The following is a 16,762-nucleotide window of genomic DNA, read 5'->3' as shown; positions in this document are numbered from 1 at the left end:
GACTTGGAGTCAGGTCCGCGCAGAGAGAGAGAATATATTGCCAACCAGGGCTTATATATATTCTAGGGACGTGCCAGTCCCCTAACTACAAGTAACCACATGCGTATGATTGGCAGATGCGTAACAAGACAGGTGGGCTCTAGAGTCAAGATGGCAGCCTAACCTGGGTCCTCCCTGGGTTGACTTGACCTTAGGTGTCCTTGGGCTCTCCTTCAGGGGAACAATCCATTATCCTATCAGAAGAGAGTGGGCTCTACTTAGGGTGGGGCAGACTAATTGCTCTAGATGGATGATAACCTTCAGGCAGATAACCTTTAAGTAGTTGACCTCCAAGTGTATAGTCAGTGACCATGTTTGCAAACAGCACCTGAGTGAGGTTTGGCATTATCATCGGGGGACAACCTGGGGAACGTTTCCCACAAATCCCCCTTTTGTTTCATGTATTAAATTCAAAAGCTACAGAGGCAACATGGTCACTTTCTATACATTGAAAGATGACAGGCAAAATTAATGACAATTTTAATGCAGCCAAACCAAAGATTTGAGCTATAGCAAATTTCTTGAATCCAGGCTTGTGGGGTAAAGCCGCCCCCGCCCATCCACTATTGGGGGAAGGTATGAGCAGTTGGGAGACACAGAGGGAAGAGAGCAAAAGAATGTCTGCTTCTATAGTTAAAGCTACCAGCTACATAGCCATCAGCCATGTGCTTGTAAGAGGTAACTTTAAGGTAGCACTATTATGGGATGGTATAGTGGGGAACAATACTAATTGTGAGAATGTTATTGGGACTTACCTCCAACTCACAAGGGTGAAGGCTTCCTTCTACCCCAGAAACCCAGCCTGCCAGCCTTCTTAATATATGAGACTATCAGGTAGCTAGCTTAGGGACGGGGTTGTCCCTCCCATGCCTGCAAAGGCCGCCAAAGAAGCAGTTGGAAAGAAATCAGGCAACCATTAGACACCTAGGAAGACCCCCAAACTGAGCATGCTCATACTCAAACCCCTGAGCCAGGTGGATGGTACACCTGGGTGGGCCAAACAAGGCCCAGGCTCATGATATCAACCAGGTAGGCCTAACTCAGCCAATGGGGTCAGCCAATACCATCAACCACGCCTTCCCCCAGCCAGGGGGTGGACTAGACTAAAGGCAGGAGCACGATCTGGGAAGCTCTCTTACCCTGCTCCTGGTCAGAGGCAGGGAGAGGGGGGAGGGTCTCCCTCCCCAGCACAGAAGCAAATGCGCCCTCTCAGGGCCTACAGGGGCCCACAGCCTCTTGGCCCACAGGCTCTCAGCCTCTAAGATTTTGGGGCTTCTGGCCTCCACATGCATGGGTGCTATTTTCCACGTGGTTGTTCGGGCCCAGTTGTGAACCCCTTTGAGATTGTAAAACCGAAGCAGCCTGTCCTTCATAAAAATCCACTTGGATTACAAAACGGGCTTTGGCATGAATTCTTTCATCATGCAAAGCCACGAACCGACGTATTTCGGGCTCCAGAATCTAACAGATTCATCCACAGACACTCTCTTCCCATTCTTTGCTCCCCACATGACCTCCCTCTCCGTCCCAACCCCGTAGCTCCTCCCTACAAAAACCAAAGCCTCTTTTCAGATGTACAGGCCTGACAGGGACAGAGTACTCAGGAAGCAAGGTAACCATGAGCTTACTTATGCTAATTTATTAATCTGTGGTAAACAGTTTGAACCACCTCAAAGACTGACCCTGAAGGAAATAATCATTACAGATTAATAAGTAAGCACAAGTAAGCCCATGCTTGTCTTGCTTGTTGAATAACCTGCCCCTGCCTGGAGTTCCTAGGAGCAGCCCTGGTTGGCACAGTGACTGAAGCACTTGGCTGGTGGCCAGAGGTCATGTGGGAACCACCAGCAGCTCCTCAGGTACACCACTTCCATAGCCATGTGACCCTATGGGGTAAGTCTAGTCAGTCTGCGAGGGTCACTATGAACTGCTGGAGGGGGGTTAGGGGAAATCTGGAAAGGATTGAGAACATCCGAGGAGGTGGCAGCGGAAGGTGTGTGCAGTAATGAAGGGCAGTGATGGTGGGAACGGGAGGAAGACGGTAGTAGATGATCCCAGAGGTTTGTCCTCAGGCTTCAACCCAGAGTTCAACAACTTCAGTGATCCTCGTCTCCAAGCTGGTTCCCACTCAGGCCTCTCCATGGTCCCCATCTCGCTCTCTTTCTCTCTCTTTCGTTCTAGAACCATCCAATGATTGAAGAAAGAGCCTTGGGCTAGTAAGATAACCAGCTAGGTTCAGATTTCAGTACTGTCCCTAATTAACCATGAAACATTGAGCAAGGTCCTTTAACAGCTGCATTTATTAATACTCCACCTTGTTCCAGAAAGCATTTAGGGCGTCAACAAGTTACTTCATACCATGGCTTCAGTGTCCTCAATCTGACTGAGATGCTTGGCCTAGGCGATCTCAGTCCCTCCGGCTCCAACGTATGTTCTGTCGATGAATCCAAGTGAAGATTTGTCATCCGAATATTCACATTCAGAGTGAGAAGTTGAACCTACAACGCAGTCCTCTTGGAATTCCGTTAATGCATCACCATCCTACCAGTGATCCAGGGCCACAAACTTAGTATTCGCCCCGCTCCTGTGTACCTTGCTCCCTCAGAGTCTAGGGAATCTCACGCCCCAATGTCACTCTCCTCCCCTCGCTCCCCCCAGCTCCTTTTATACGGGCACTTGGAGTACAAACCCTCGTTGGCTTTCTGCCTGTCCTGTTCATTTGGCTCTCAATTGTAACACTCCTGGATGGATAACGTGGGGACAGTTCTCACAATGCCACTACTGTTCTTCCAATTGCCTGCAGAAAACCGTCCACGTCCCATGAGCCCAACTGTGCAAACGACCCGGCTCTCATCTCACGACTGTCCATGTACCGACACAACGGAATTCACTGCAGCCTACTTAAAGGGTTCCCACCTCAGCCCTGCCCGAGACACCCTTCCCCGACATCTTTGTTAGAAGCCTCTCTAGCCTTATTTCTAACTCTTTTGAGACTTTTAGTCAGGTTTTGTCATTTAATTTTTTTCCTAACTTGTATTAGTCCTCCCCCCACCACATTAGGTGGCCAGTACCTCAAAAACAGACCAAATTTCATTCATCGTTATTTCCCCCCACACCTGCTCCCACACCTCAATGAGAGAGATCCCGTTGAGGCGCAGTTCAAAGATCACCTTTGAACTCGGATTTTTAGAGGCAGAAACCATCTGAGCAAATGGCCTCATCTAACATGAGGAAACTAAGGGTCAGAGAGGAAAGTTACTTGTCTAATGTTTCCCAGCTTTCCTGACACCGGTCTTTCTTCCAACTGCTCTGGTGGCACTGTTTGGAGCCTTGTTATATTCAATCCGTTTCCACGTCTCATCTCCCTTCCTGAGTGTAAGGCACCTTCAGGCCCACACCACGCCTTTGTTGATGCCCGTGTCACTGCATGTTCTTAAAGTGCTTGCTAGATGGAACTGGCCTTTGGAGGTCAGCGGAGGCTATCAGAGATGGGACAGACTTAGTTACTGAAGGCAGGACCCCCAATCTGCCCCCTCTCTCTCTGACCATGGTGCGTAGCTAGCTCTATGCAGGCTCATTCACTGACTCATGGCAACCACAGGGCCGGTGTTTCTGTGACGGTAACTCTTGATGGGCGCAGGAAGCCTCCCCTTTCTCCCAAGGGGAGTTCAAACTGCCGACTTGGTCATTTTAGCTGCCCAGCCTGCCACCCAGAGAAATACTTGGGAATGGAGCAGACTGCTTCTGAGGTGAATGGAGCTTGTTGTTTTAGTACTGGGGAGGTTAGGATTGAGTAGAATTCCTGTAGCAGATGTGTAACTGCACTACTTGAGTGGACACTAGGTGGCAACACCGCAGAAGACTCTGGCTGAGACTTGGACAAGGGAGGGGACTGTGAACTGCTGGAAAGAACCTTGTTGTTGGCTGCTGTGGAGTCCCTTCTCTCTTGGGAACGCCCGTGTGCAGGAGAGAGCGAGCTGATCCTCAGGCCTTCACGGGATTGCCAGGCATGGTTTCCAAAGTGCCACTGGGTGGTTCGAACCACTAACCTTCCATACGAAATTGGCCAGTGCTTAACCTAACTTTAGAAACTATCCACTCCAACCTCTCCATTTTGCAGCACAAGAAATCCAGAACCAGAGATGGGAATAACTTGCTCCATAATTGCTGAGTGACAAGTGAGTCACCAGCGGTGTCGGCACAAAAGTATTGGCTGAAATTGTGAAGTGAGTTACTGTTGCCATCTCATGATGTGATTCCTGTTTTGTGTGTTTAGATTAAAAGATGCTGCTGGGAAAAATCTCCCGGAAGCTCTGCAGCTTAAAGCAACTCCCATGGTCATCCGACTCCAGATCCTTCTGGGGCTGGCTGAATGCAGTGTTTAATAAGTAAGTCACTCTCAGACAGGGGAAGAACGGTGGGAATGACTTCTACTAGATGAGTGCCTCACAGCTTTTTTTTTTAAAATACTTTTGAACAGTATTATAGTATGACCCCTAATTTTGTTTTAAAATATACGTTTAAACAGATTCCAAATACCAGACAAATAGATTCCAAAATATTAACTGGCTGTTTGGGTTATCAGATTTCAATAGTTTTTCTTTTTTCACTTTTCAGTGATTTCTATGTTTTCTAAAATGAACATTGAATAGATTTATAATCTTACAAGCTCAATAAATGTAACTTTAAAATATGCTGTTCTGCAGCTTTTCCCCAATGTATTTAAATTTTTTCCACTGTGGCAATCTATTTGCCAATGCAGCATTTTTATATTCATTGACATTGATTACATTCATCATGTTATACAACCATCACTGTTACTCTTTTCCAAATTATTCTACCACCACAAACAGAAACGCATTGCCCCCAAGTAACAACCCCTCCTTCCCTCTCGCCCCGGGTATAACCACTGTCTGGTCACTAGATATCTGCCGAGGAGCCCTGGTGGCATAGCGTTTATTCCTTCGGCTGCTAACCACCAGGTCAGCAATTTGAAACCACCAGCCACTCCCTGGGAGAAAGAGGAGGCTTTCTATTCCTGTTCAGTTACGTATAGGAAACTCATAGCACCCTATAGGGTCAGCTCCGAATCAATTAACGGCAGTGAGAGAGAGATTTGTCTACTCCAGACATGTCATATAAGTGGGATCGTACAATCTCTGTCCTTTATGAGCATAATGCCTTCAAGGTCTAACCGTGGTGCAGCTTTTTATCAAAGTGGCCATGGTGGCACTGTGGACTAGGTGTTGGGTTGCTAACAGCTAGGTTCATGGTCAAACCCCCAGGAGAAAGATGAGGCTGTCTGTTCCTATTATGATTTTAGTCTCAGAAACCCGACATAGGATTGCTACCAGTGAGATCAACTCTACAGTAGTGAGTTTGGGTTTGTTGTTTTGGTAGCATTTAGCAGGACTTCATTTCCCTTTTTGGCTGACTAATACTCTGTTGTATGTACTGACCACATTGTGTTTCTCCACTCGACTGCTGGTGGCATTTTGGTGGTTTCCACCTTTCTGCCATTGTGAACAGTGTTGCTGTGTGAACATTGGTGCACACGGTTCTCTGGCTTCTTCAAAAATACAGTATCCTTTTGAATACCATCAAACCAACTCAAACATTTTAAAAGCTAGTGGGTAGCATGCTTAGAAATACCAACTTAAGGCAGATGACACCTCTCACCATTGCTTATTATAGCATTAAGACAAATACAGAAAAAGACAAATTAATCATGAGATTAATTTGAAGACTTAAATTATACCTTCTTTAATCTTTTTATCAGTAATATAAAAGGATAATCAAGTATAATCACTTTTGTAGTCCCTAGTTAACTGAGAACCTTCTGATCTTAAGCACGGAATAAGTGAAAGCTCATGTGTGTTTGATAATCTCATAAAAATAATGTCCTTTTGTTTTTCACTTGGAAACAAAAGCAAAACGGGTAGAGCGATGACATTTATCGTTTAGCATGCCTGTCACTAATACAGTTAGCATCCTTCTCGGGCATTTGCGATGAAATGCATTTATGTTAGAATCCTAGTTAAGGCACTAATGGTGATAGTAAAAGCAAGTTTGTTGTTGCTCTTCTGTAAACAGAGTGGATCGCGAGCGCATCAGGGCCGTGGGCGCAGACAGGGCGGCGTCCGAGTGGCTGCTGCGCTGTGGGGCCACGGTGCGCTATCACGGCCAGGAGCGGTGGCAGAAGGACTACAACAACCTCCCAACTGGCCCTCTGGACAAATACAAGATTCAGGCAATAGACGCCACCAACTCTTGTATCATGAACATTGGATTTGACCACCTGGGTAACTACCCTACCATTTTCTTTGTTTTAGTGACTGTTGTGTTGCACTTGATTATTATAGTCGAAGGCTGATTTCAGTCCACCTTAGCTTGTTTCTTTCTGTCAAGAGAGGTTATGTATACACAGCTTCTTCTCCTTCATGTTCACACTAAGCTTACCTTTACAGAGCTGTATTTGTGGTTATTGACTTAAAATGCAAAGCCTTTGATTCTTCTCAAACTTCTGCCACCGAGAACTCAATAAATATAGGGACCCTTCTACCTGTACAGCTTCCCCTTGGCAAGGACACCTGACTTCAGAACGGCTCTGTCCATCAGCACAAGCTGGTTAGTGCCTGCCTCTGATGGGTAGTAAGGTGACCAGTGGTCAGTTTTCCTGGGACATGGGATTTCCAGGGCTAAAGCCAAGACTATCCCAGGTAAACCAAGAAATGCCTAAAGAGAAAGCAGATTTGTAAAGCGCACCTTTTTTCCCCTCCAGAGGGCCTGCTGCATGTTGAAAAAATCAAACTCTGCCAGTGTCATTATCTCGAGGATGGCTGTTTAGAGAGGCTCAGTCAACTTGAAAATTTACGAGAAAGCCTCTTGGAAATGGAAATCATTTCCTGTGGGAATATCACAGACCAGGGCATCATTACGCTGCGTCATTTGAGGTAGGTGGCCAGGCCAGAGTGGTACCCTGCTGACAACAGCGAGGCAAATGAAAAGCTCAGAATTTACACCAGTAAGGATGATGGCAATGTATTAGTTTTGAAAAATATTTAATGGCATAACTTTCATTTCAGCCAAAGTTGGCTTCAGCTGTCTTGAAGCATTACATGCAGGTACGATTGAATGTTTAGCGGGGCTTGTTTTGCTTAATTAAACTGATGTAAAGCATCTAGCATAGGGGCTGCTCTGGTCAACTCTTAATTATGGTTCCTCTCTAATTTTAAAAATACTGACATATAATTCACGTATTATACAATTCAGTATTTAAGTATGTTAAAGAGCATTGTGCATACATCACCGCAATCAACTCTAGAACATTGTTTTCATTCTTCTATCCTGTTTTGTCATAGCCCTAAGAAACTATTTTCCCCCCACACTTATGCAGGTTTATTGGGGAAGTTCACAGGTTACCATCGGTCAGGCGCAGTAAACCGTAAGGATAGTCATTGGTCCACAGCAGCACTGCTCAGCCAGTAGCCCATCTCTCTCTCTGGCCCTCCCTCCACCTTTCGGCCACATGGTCCCTTGGTTTCTGTCTCCATGCACAAGGCAGTCTTCTGCTATGCTCCCTCCCTGTCTCAGGGTCTCAGGGGCACAGCCCTCTGCTCTGCCCCACAGTCTCTGTGCCGCAGCCTCGGGCACCTCTGTTCTTGGTGCCACTTTAAACAGGGGCCTCAAACATGTTCCTTTGGTGGCTCTCCTTCCTTGAGGGACCCCCTATTCGTCTACCTGCTGTCTCTATCGATGACCTATCCTGAATTTCATATAAAGAAAATCACTCAAGTACAAACCAAAACAGCAACAAGAGAATAAAACACAGAACCTCAGTCCAAAAGATAGCAGAATGTATATATAAAACTAGAATATATATATTAGACTATAAACTAGAACAAATTGAAAATTAGTTCAAAGGAAAAGTAAATGGTTAAGATGTTAAATTTACCCAAACTACTTCTGCAGTCATCAGCATTCTGATGTCCTCTGCCTGGGGAGCAAGACTATGTATCTCCTTTGTCAAGGGACCTAGGGAATTCCATGGAGTACTTGGTCCACAGGAGATGTCTGTAAATGGATATAGGGCTTCTACTGTCATTGAAAGCCATTGGCAAACCAGGTGCTCAGAAGTGAAGCTCTGAGATCGTCACCTGCTCTGATTTTGGATTTTATTGTTCATAATTCTTGATCAGGGGTGGTTGGCGTGCTTTTGTGGGGACTTGGAGGACACCTCACTTGGATGGCTGCTTTGTTCTCCACTTATGAAAGCAATTTCCCCATGTTCTCGGTAGTCACTTGACACTTGATATATACTCCTGAGTGTTTAACTCTGTCATTGCTACCTTGAAACAGTCACCTTTCTGTCTCTGTGGCCTGTAGTACTGCCCAGCCCTATATTTCAGAAACATGCATCTACTGGTCAGGTACACTGGTTTAGGTCAACTTCCACCACCAGTCGGACCCATGTGATACACACAAGTCACAGAATCCCAACAATGAAAACCAAATATTACCAAGGAATTTCTCATTCTAAAATTGCCACGTTGCCTTATCAGGATGATGACGAGAGGATGAAAGTTTCTTTAACCAAACCCCTACTTTAGCGATACCATAATTCACATGCTAATCTAGTTGATGTGCTTCTGTGTGACTCTGTGGTGAATATACCACTAACATCAATGTCACAGAATGTTTGAGAAGTTTTAAAACACCGAGACCACAAGCACTAGATTGTTCATCTTTTAACAGTGGAGCTTCGTCTTCTAATAGAAACAAGTCCCTTTAAGAAGCATTTTCTCCCCTTTGGGGGTTAATATTCAAGGTTCCTATTTCACATACAAAGGCATTCTATGCCCTAATATATAGTATTGGGAAATATTCAGCTATACATAGTGCTATAATTCAGTACCAGAGTTTCCAAAGCTGGGCTTAGCTCCTCGCCTGAAGCTCATTTATAGCAGTGCTTCGAAACCACTGTTCTAACAGTTTGAAGGCCCAGGGTGACATAGACATATACTGTGTGTCATTTTTCCTAAAATAAATGTACTTTTAATACTGTTTAAGAGTAAAGCCAAATAGAATGATTTTTCTTTATTTTTCTGTTTGCAGAAACCTCAAGTATTTGTTGTTAAGTGATCTTCCTGGAGTAAAAGAAAAAGAAAAAATTGTCCAAGCCTTTCAGTTAGCACTGCCTTCTCTGAACCTACAATTAAACCTGAAGTAACAAAAAATAAGTGTCTGATTTCAATGTAAAGAATCATTTGAAAATTTCGATTGTAAATAGTAGCTAATACTATATAATTATTACTAGAACAGAGAGGAAAAGGCATGTTGAGTCTGTCACACGTCAACAGTAGTCAGGTGTGACTCAACGGTCGTGCTAAGATGGGAGACTGATATTTTGTACATTAAAATGCCAAGCAGGTAACAATTAAATTCGAATATATGAAAGGGTTTCAAAATGTTCATGGAAAATTGAATTAAGATAATGGAGTTTTTGCACAAATTTTGAAGTTCTCCCACCCCATTCCCAACCCCCATATTACTTGATAATAATGAGGTAGCTACTTCTTGGTGTAATAATATAGAAGTGATTTAAATGTTTAACAGATAATTCTTTATTGTAGTATGTGTAACAGTAATTTACAGTACATTTCACTGTAGCTTGAATGTTACTGAAACATGTTACCACAAATGCACAATTGTGAAAATGTGAAGCTAAATTACAGACTCGGTGGTGGAAATCAAAGTTGTCAGTGGTATTGACACTTCATACCCCTTCCTGTGATTTGCATACATGTCCCACGATCCTGGTTTCCTGTTTTCTTTATAACATTTTGTCTCAGAACAAGTAGTTTCTGGTTAATTTGTTTTATTTTGTGAGCTTAAAAACCAAAAACAAACCACTGCTGTTGAGCGGGTTCCCAGTCTCTCGACTGTCCAGGGCAGAGTAGAACTGCCCGTCTGACTCTCCAAGGCTGACCATCTTCCTGGGAGCAGACTGCCTCCTCTTTCTCCCAAGGAGCTCACAGACCTTTGCAGCTGCGGTCGGCTTTATTAAATCTGGATACAGACATCTGACTGAATTGAAATAGCTGATGCTCAAAAACGAAACAAAGGCAACAACTATGAAGACCAGCATCTAAATTCAAAAATCACCTTAAACATCGGGCTGTTTCACATTATTAGGAATGTATTTTTACCCCTGTCAAGAGTTAGTCTCGGAACTCCACAGGGGCAGGTCGACCCTGCCCTATAGGGTTGCCATGAGTCGGCATTGACTCGATGGCAGTGAGTTTGGTTTGGGGTATATTTTTGGATACCACTTCCTATGAGCTTAAAAGACATCATAGAGTGTAACACTCTATGATTTAATTTATATCTAGAAGAATAAAGACTCTTACAAATAGGTAATATTATGACCTGCTTGAAGCAGCCCTGATATTACTGAGTTATATGCTAACCTGTTTGTAGATATCTGTATGTTTGGCTTGTACATTAAGGTGTTGAATAAAACTTTGACTGGAAATACACTTAAACACTTTCTATGATACAGGAAAATTTTTTTTACATAATTTAAAGACCAATTTTTATATAACTAGCACAAAACATCAGTAGTATATATTTACTAATTATAAATGCCATTGTTTTTGCCGAGAAGAAAATCAGGAAATAGAAAATTATAAAACAAAACAAGGATGTAGAAGAGTCTCATGGGCCCCAGTGGTGATTCCCTACTGGAGGAGAGGATTGCAGATGTGGCTCAATGACATAAGAGCACACATTTAACAGAACTCATTAGAAAGAGATGAGCCCCTTTTCTCAACTCTTCTCGTCGAACGACAAGGCTACTGATTCACCACAATTCAGTCTGCAGCTACTCTCCTGGTCAGAACAGCTTTCTCTAAAACCACTGGGTGAACCAGGCGACTATATTCATCTGCCTCCATCAAATGCATTTTCTTAGGTTAACAAAGCACACACATACACACGTAAGTCACAGACGTTGGACATCCTTGTCATTGGAATCAGCTACATAACAAGAACTGGATGGCAGTGGGACTGTTATATAGCCCCTGTCAGCTCTACACAAGAAGCTACATACATCAGGAAGCCGTAGCCTGCCACTAAACCAACAGCTGCAATTATGAAGCAGATGCCAGAATTAAGTGTATTACTCTGCAGTATTACTCTCATAAAGAAAAGTCATGGTGGAATGAAAAATGTAACAACTCTCAATAATAAATTTTTTAAAAATTCACATAGCATGATAAGAGTTGTATGAGCCCCTAATAAAATGATTAAAAAAAATTCACATAGCAATATACAGAGTGCAGAAGGAATGCTTTGAAAATGCAATAAAATTTTGAAAACCATGACTGAGAACAGCTAGAAAATAGCTGTTCACTCAAGATCGATGTTGAGCTTTGAGAGGTACCCACACGCTTCACACTGCTTGCGTCTAGAAAGGACAAGGATGGAGGAGCTTTTAAACAGGAGCAGCAGGTCAAGGCAAAACAAACTATCTGATATTAGGTATCATCGTACAAAAATAGGAATAATCAATTATGTCATTTTGAACGAATTATTAACAGGTAGTATACACACATATGTATATGCATACCATGTAAAAAGATGTTTCAGGAGAAAGATAAGCTTCCACCTAATGTCTTTCATGACCCAAGTAAAATCTCACAGGTGGTATCTTCCAAAACAGATCAGTATTTACACTCCTGCTGTAGATCAACCTCGAGGTCTAACGCTGAACTAGAGAGAATGCTGGTCATTTTCAAGGTGATGGGTTGTTTCCACTTGAGAAAATGTAGTTCTTGTTCTACCCCTTGACCACTTTACTCAGCTGCCAAGCTTCATGACATTGGTTGTATGTGAAATGGGTGAATGAACATGTGCAGATGGATTTTGTAAATCCATGGTTTGTGTACTTCACTGCAGGGTAAAGGCAAAAGTACATGTAGTAAGTAATACCTACAAACTTATCATTAACTATCCAAGCAAATACAAGAATATAATCATTTATATTCATGTCAATATTTTTAACATCTCTTAAATATTCTAAGTGTTTTAGGATATACAAATCAAGAAGTCAAGCAAGCAGGAAACAGAACGTTAGGCATTTTGATTTCAAGATATAAAACTATCCTTATGTAAGATGCTGAGACTATCTGGATGCAGGCAATAGGAACAAAGGAACGGATTCAAGGAAATACATATGGCCATTCCATAGTATTTTTAACTCATCACATATGCGAAGCATTGAAGTATAAATCGTTTTGACATCTCATTTTGTCAGAGGTATGGGCAGTAGATACAGTTTATGATTTGTCCATAAGCTGAGCTGTTTGAGCACAACAAAATATAAGTGAAATTCCAAATAAGCCTTTAGCTCTTACCATTAAGCATGGAAGACTGGATTGGAATTTTTTCTTCCTATTTTGCCATGTGCCCCCTATACAGCCACCCCTTTAGTTGCTACGGGGTGTAGATTTCTCCGGGTGTAGATTGTGGGGTCGTTTTCAATCAAAAACTTCATTTTCAAATGTATACATCTTTTAAATCAATGAAAACGATCAATCCCTTCTCTCCCCAAACTTCTAGCTCCTTAAATATTTGGGAACCTGTAGCTAAGTTTCTTGCCGTTGCAGTAGTACTTTTTGGTCTCCAAAGTGGGAAGGGTGCTGCTGGTCACGGTGAGCTGGGGTAAGCGTTGCAACTGCAAATGCGAAGCACAGGATTAGACTCACAACAGTGCCTGGGGTTGAGTTCATCACAGAAGACGTGATTGGGTCATTATCATTTTCTGCACAGCGTCCACAACCTGACCAAGGACACACACGCTTAAAATTTGGTCTCTGCTTTTCCTCTGAAAGCCTTCCTTTATATTACAAAGCAAAACCATTGAGGAACATGTGGAGTGTGAAAAGGGAAAAGTCTGCACGCACCAATTTTAGAAAAAGCACGGCTTCACAGGAGTGGAGAGTTTGCAGACACCTGATCATTTAACCTCATTCCTCGCCTGATAGAGAAAACGGGTCCATCCGGATATTTAGGGCACTTGGCGCACTTTCCTAATTAAATAGGCAAAACTGCTCCCTTCATGCTGAATTCGTGGTCAGATAAAAAGGAGAGTACACCTGTATTTTTTGTATTGCTTTAGGTATCTGAAAAGTAGGTGCTATTAAATCTCACTGGACTCCCTCAAGACCCAAAAACATTATACGAATAGTGCAAGTCCCCGATAGAGAGATTCCCATCAAGATCCCTTACTCTTGGACTAGCTCTGAGGAAAACTCCCGCCTGTGTTTCTGTCTGCATCATATAGAGAATGGCATTCTTAATTTCTTAACTTCAGTCCACCTGAAGGCTGCACCTGTGACCGGGCCCCGGCACTCACACATACCAGAAGCCCTGCCCCTGGGGAGGAGGTTAATGTTTGGGGGCCCAGATGGTCGTGGCCGGGCTCCTAGTGCTGGGTGAGGTGCTGCAGCTACAGACCAGGCTTGCTGCTCTCCAGCCTACTCGTTCAGATGGTGCTGAGGGCAGGTGTGAGAAAATGTAAAAGGGTCACCTTGGATGCTTCCGTAAAACAGTGCACCATTTTCACCCCAGGCAAGTGCTTCCGGCTCTGTCTAAGGGTTTTTTGGGTTGGTTTTTCACGCCCTTTTGCCAAACCGCCTATCTCTCTGGTGCTGTCAAAATACGGGTGCTGCAGCAGCTGCTCGCAGGTCAGTCTCTCAGCAGGGTCCATATGGAGACAGCCCTACAGAAACAGAAAATAGTTTTAGCCTAGTAAGGTCCTTTTGATTTCTTCTACGAAGGATCTAAATTCTCTATTTGCGAAGAGAGAAAATATGGAAAAGGAGAAGTGTTTCAAAGATGACGGTTCCCATTCCTAAACGGATGCTTCAATGAGGAAGACACACAGCGGGGCGGTGACAGAAGTGTCCGTACTTCTCCCTTTCGTCCTGTCCTCTGTCCTCTGGGGAAGAGGGTATGTCCACCTCAGTGGGAAACTAGGATAATCTCTTAGCCAGTTGGTCCCTTACTTAGGCTTTGTAAAGATGAGGGTTTTTATTTAAAACAAAAATAAACCACAACATTCAGCATGGTTAAAAAAAAGAAAGAGGAAAAAAAAGAAAGAGGAAAAAAGCCATACAGGATGATGCAGCAGAGTCTCTGCCACCCAAATGCTTTCATTCTCCTTTCTATAATCAACCACTTCGTTTTTCCTTTCTTGGTCTGTCCTAGATATAGTCTATGCATTTTACAGGCATGTATATACAGGGCATAATATAGATTTGTTTCATGGCGGATCAAGCATCTGGCTGCTAACCAGAGGTCAATATTGAAAACCTGATCAAGCCGCTCCAAGGGTGAAAGGACTGGCTGTTCCCGTTAAGGACTGACATTCTCAAAAGCTGTCTCTGCGAGGCAGAAGCAACGAGATGGCAGTGTGTTTGTTTTTGCTTCTAGGACATTAATTATTCTCAACTATTGTCTTTGCCTTTAGGATGTGACCAGATCTTAACATCAGTAAAGCAGGACACCATTAATAAAACTCATATCCTGCCGAAATAGCCACATGGCAGCCGAAAACCATATACCCTAGCTTGTCGTGCATTCTTTCCAAAAATTGGGACTTTTTTAAAACGCCGCGGGACGCGGGACAACTTGTTAAAAATCAGGACTGTCCAGCCAAAAGCGGGACGTCTGGTCACCTTACGTTAGGAGGCCATAGGCCTCGTAGGACAGTTAAATCTCAGAGGCTCACATGACAAGGAGCTACTTCAATCTTTTTTTTTGTTTCATTATAAATATGTCAGTAAAGGTACTAAATATTTTCTGAAATTGCTGAGGCATTGACTGTAACTTGCAAATACTGTAATTATCATTGGTACACGTCATTTTACGTAAGAGCTGCTGTATTTCTATAATTGTGCACACAAATCAAGTGTTAAAATCAACAGCTACTTCAAGAGTATGAGTTGGCTACTTACAAAGATCCTATAGCTAAGTCATTTTAAAGACAAGGCTCCTTTTGTAATATAAGCACTGCCCACCTGAAATTTCTATTTCGTATAAATTTAAATTTAGGATATAATGTTAGGATTATACAATTTAATATAGATTCACTGTAATGGAGTGTGAAACATTCCCCCCTCTCTGTGTGCAGCTGAAAGTACACTATACTAAGGAATTTCAAAAAAATTGTGGATAAGTGCCCTTTGCCTTTTAATTCCATTTTTCACGAACTTTTTGAAGCCCCTTCCTATTTAAGCTTTTTGAAAGAGATTCTATAAACAACCATTTTCATCTCAATCCACAGATTGACAGAGCGATTCAGATTCCCCAAAGATGAATCTCCGCGTTCTCTTAGAAGCAGCACTTGTACCTTCAAGAGTCCGAGGGCAGGATAAGAGATGTTTGGGAACTTTGATTCCAGTGGCTCCTACAAGAGTAAATAAGAAGAGGAAAAAGAAGAGGTGGTCATTATTTACATCATGTATTCAAGTATAGGGGTACCTTAAATCATTCCTTTTGAGTGAGAGAAGCCTCTTTGGACTCCTTCCTGGTCTCTTCCACCCTCTGCCCAGCCCACCTGAAGCAGCTTCCCTCTGTTTCATAAGCTGCTTCTTCCCTTACCTCCAAATGGCTTTTCCACATTTACTTCCCACCCATCCCCTTCCCTTCCTGAAAACCACCGCAGGCAGCAGGTTCTGAGAGAACACGGGTGAAGGGAAAACAAAACACATTTGTCGAGCAACTGCTATTGCCTTTTTTTTTTAATGTCTCAATTTGTATGTCAACATTTCGCAGCATAAGCTTTGGAATTTATAGAAAGGATTTTTCCACTGATTTTGACCCAGAAAACCTTGTGGGGCGTTTCTACTCTGCCCTATAGGGTCACTATGAGTCAGAATTGTACCGATAGCAGTGGGTTTGGGGACTTTTGTTTTTAAATTCAAAAGCAAAGAAACCAACCCTAAAGTAGATTTTCATGAGCCCTTGAGAGCAACCTCGCTTCCCACCACGCCAAAGCTTAAATGCTTCTCTTGCTATTTCTGTGTGTTGACTTGGGGATTGGTGGCGGGGCAGCGGGGTGGGAGGTGCTGGGAACAGACACCGCACTGCTGACACAGGGCTTTGCCGGCTCCACAACAATGCCCGGGATGAGGGTGGCTGAGACACATGGGCTCATCCTGTCTGTTCGCCCAGTTTCCCAGCCCCAGATGCAACCCATCAGGATTACTAACCGGTACAGGGACCAGGGCACACGTTCAACCAGCACAGCCCCCTAAGCGCTTCTTCCTGTGTTTCTGTCAACAGGAAATGTTCTGCGGGACAGCCTCTGGAAGCCCTGTGCATTCATGAGACCTGGGCTGGTCCAGATGCTTCATTCGTAGGAACAGGAAACCGCTAAGGGACATTTAGTGGGGAACTGGGACTGTCCCGGTCACAAGGGAGCCCGCTGGGTCACCTCCCATATGTCAGGTGTCATTCCTGCTTCTCTGTCCCTGCACGGTCCACTTTTCCTCTGGCTCATGCTGCCGGGAGAGGGGAAGGAGGGAGGAAATGGAAGCCTTCCGGGTGGGGCACACCAAAGGGGAAAGGAAGCAGACGACGGAAAGACGGTCACCGTGGTAGGGACAGATGGAACTTCCATCTGGAAGCTGAGCAGCTGCTCGGCTGATTTCAATGT

At 43.6% G+C, this 16,762-nt stretch overlaps 2 protein-coding genes across 2 annotated transcripts in view; one reads left to right on the top strand and one right to left on the bottom strand.

Moving 5' to 3' along the window:
* Positions 1-4,297: 4,297 nt before the first annotated feature.
* DMAC2L (distal membrane arm assembly component 2 like) lies at positions 4,298-10,583 on the top strand. Its single transcript, XM_004698577.3, has 4 exons — positions 4,298-4,427; positions 6,133-6,341; positions 6,821-6,992; positions 9,154-10,583. Exons 1-4 carry the CDS (start codon positions 4,324-4,326, stop codon positions 9,266-9,268), a joined length of 600 nt encoding a protein of 199 aa, XP_004698634.1. The 5' UTR covers positions 4,298-4,323; the 3' UTR covers positions 9,269-10,583.
* Positions 9,639-16,762, bottom strand: part of CDKL1 (cyclin dependent kinase like 1) — a 62,979-nt gene continuing 55,855 nt past the window's right edge. The window contains exons 7-9 of the mRNA XM_004698578.4: positions 15,455-15,511; positions 13,631-13,822; positions 9,639-12,775 (exon numbers count right to left, since the gene is read on the bottom strand). Of these exons, the coding sequence (XP_004698635.1) occupies positions 12,665-12,775; positions 13,631-13,822; positions 15,455-15,511 (360 nt within the window). The 3' untranslated portion in view covers positions 9,639-12,664. The remainder of the gene's footprint in view (positions 12,776-13,630; positions 13,823-15,454; positions 15,512-16,762) is intronic.

The sequence above is a fragment of the Echinops telfairi genome, unplaced genomic scaffold (assembly GCF_000313985.2).
Source record: "Echinops telfairi isolate 266 unplaced genomic scaffold, ASM31398v2 ScPeMD7_18;HRSCAF=68, whole genome shotgun sequence".
Taxonomy (NCBI): Eukaryota; Metazoa; Chordata; class Mammalia; order Afrosoricida; family Tenrecidae; genus Echinops; species Echinops telfairi.
Note: the sequence above shows the minus strand (reverse complement) of the source record. Positions and strands in the feature narration are given on the sequence as shown.

Bases quoted from the DNA above. Each gene is read 5' to 3' on its own strand.
- DMAC2L (XM_004698577.3), top strand. From the start codon at position 4,324: ATGCTGCTGGGAAAAATCTCCCGGAAGCTCTGCAGCTTAAAGCAACTC. The intron at 4,428-6,132 runs GTAAGTCACTCT...TTCTGTAAACAG, and splicing joins CTGAATGCAGTGTTTAATAA to AGTGGATCGCGAGCGCATCA. The intron at 6,342-6,820 runs GTAACTACCCTA...TTTCCCCTCCAG, and splicing joins CATTGGATTTGACCACCTGG to AGGGCCTGCTGCATGTTGAA.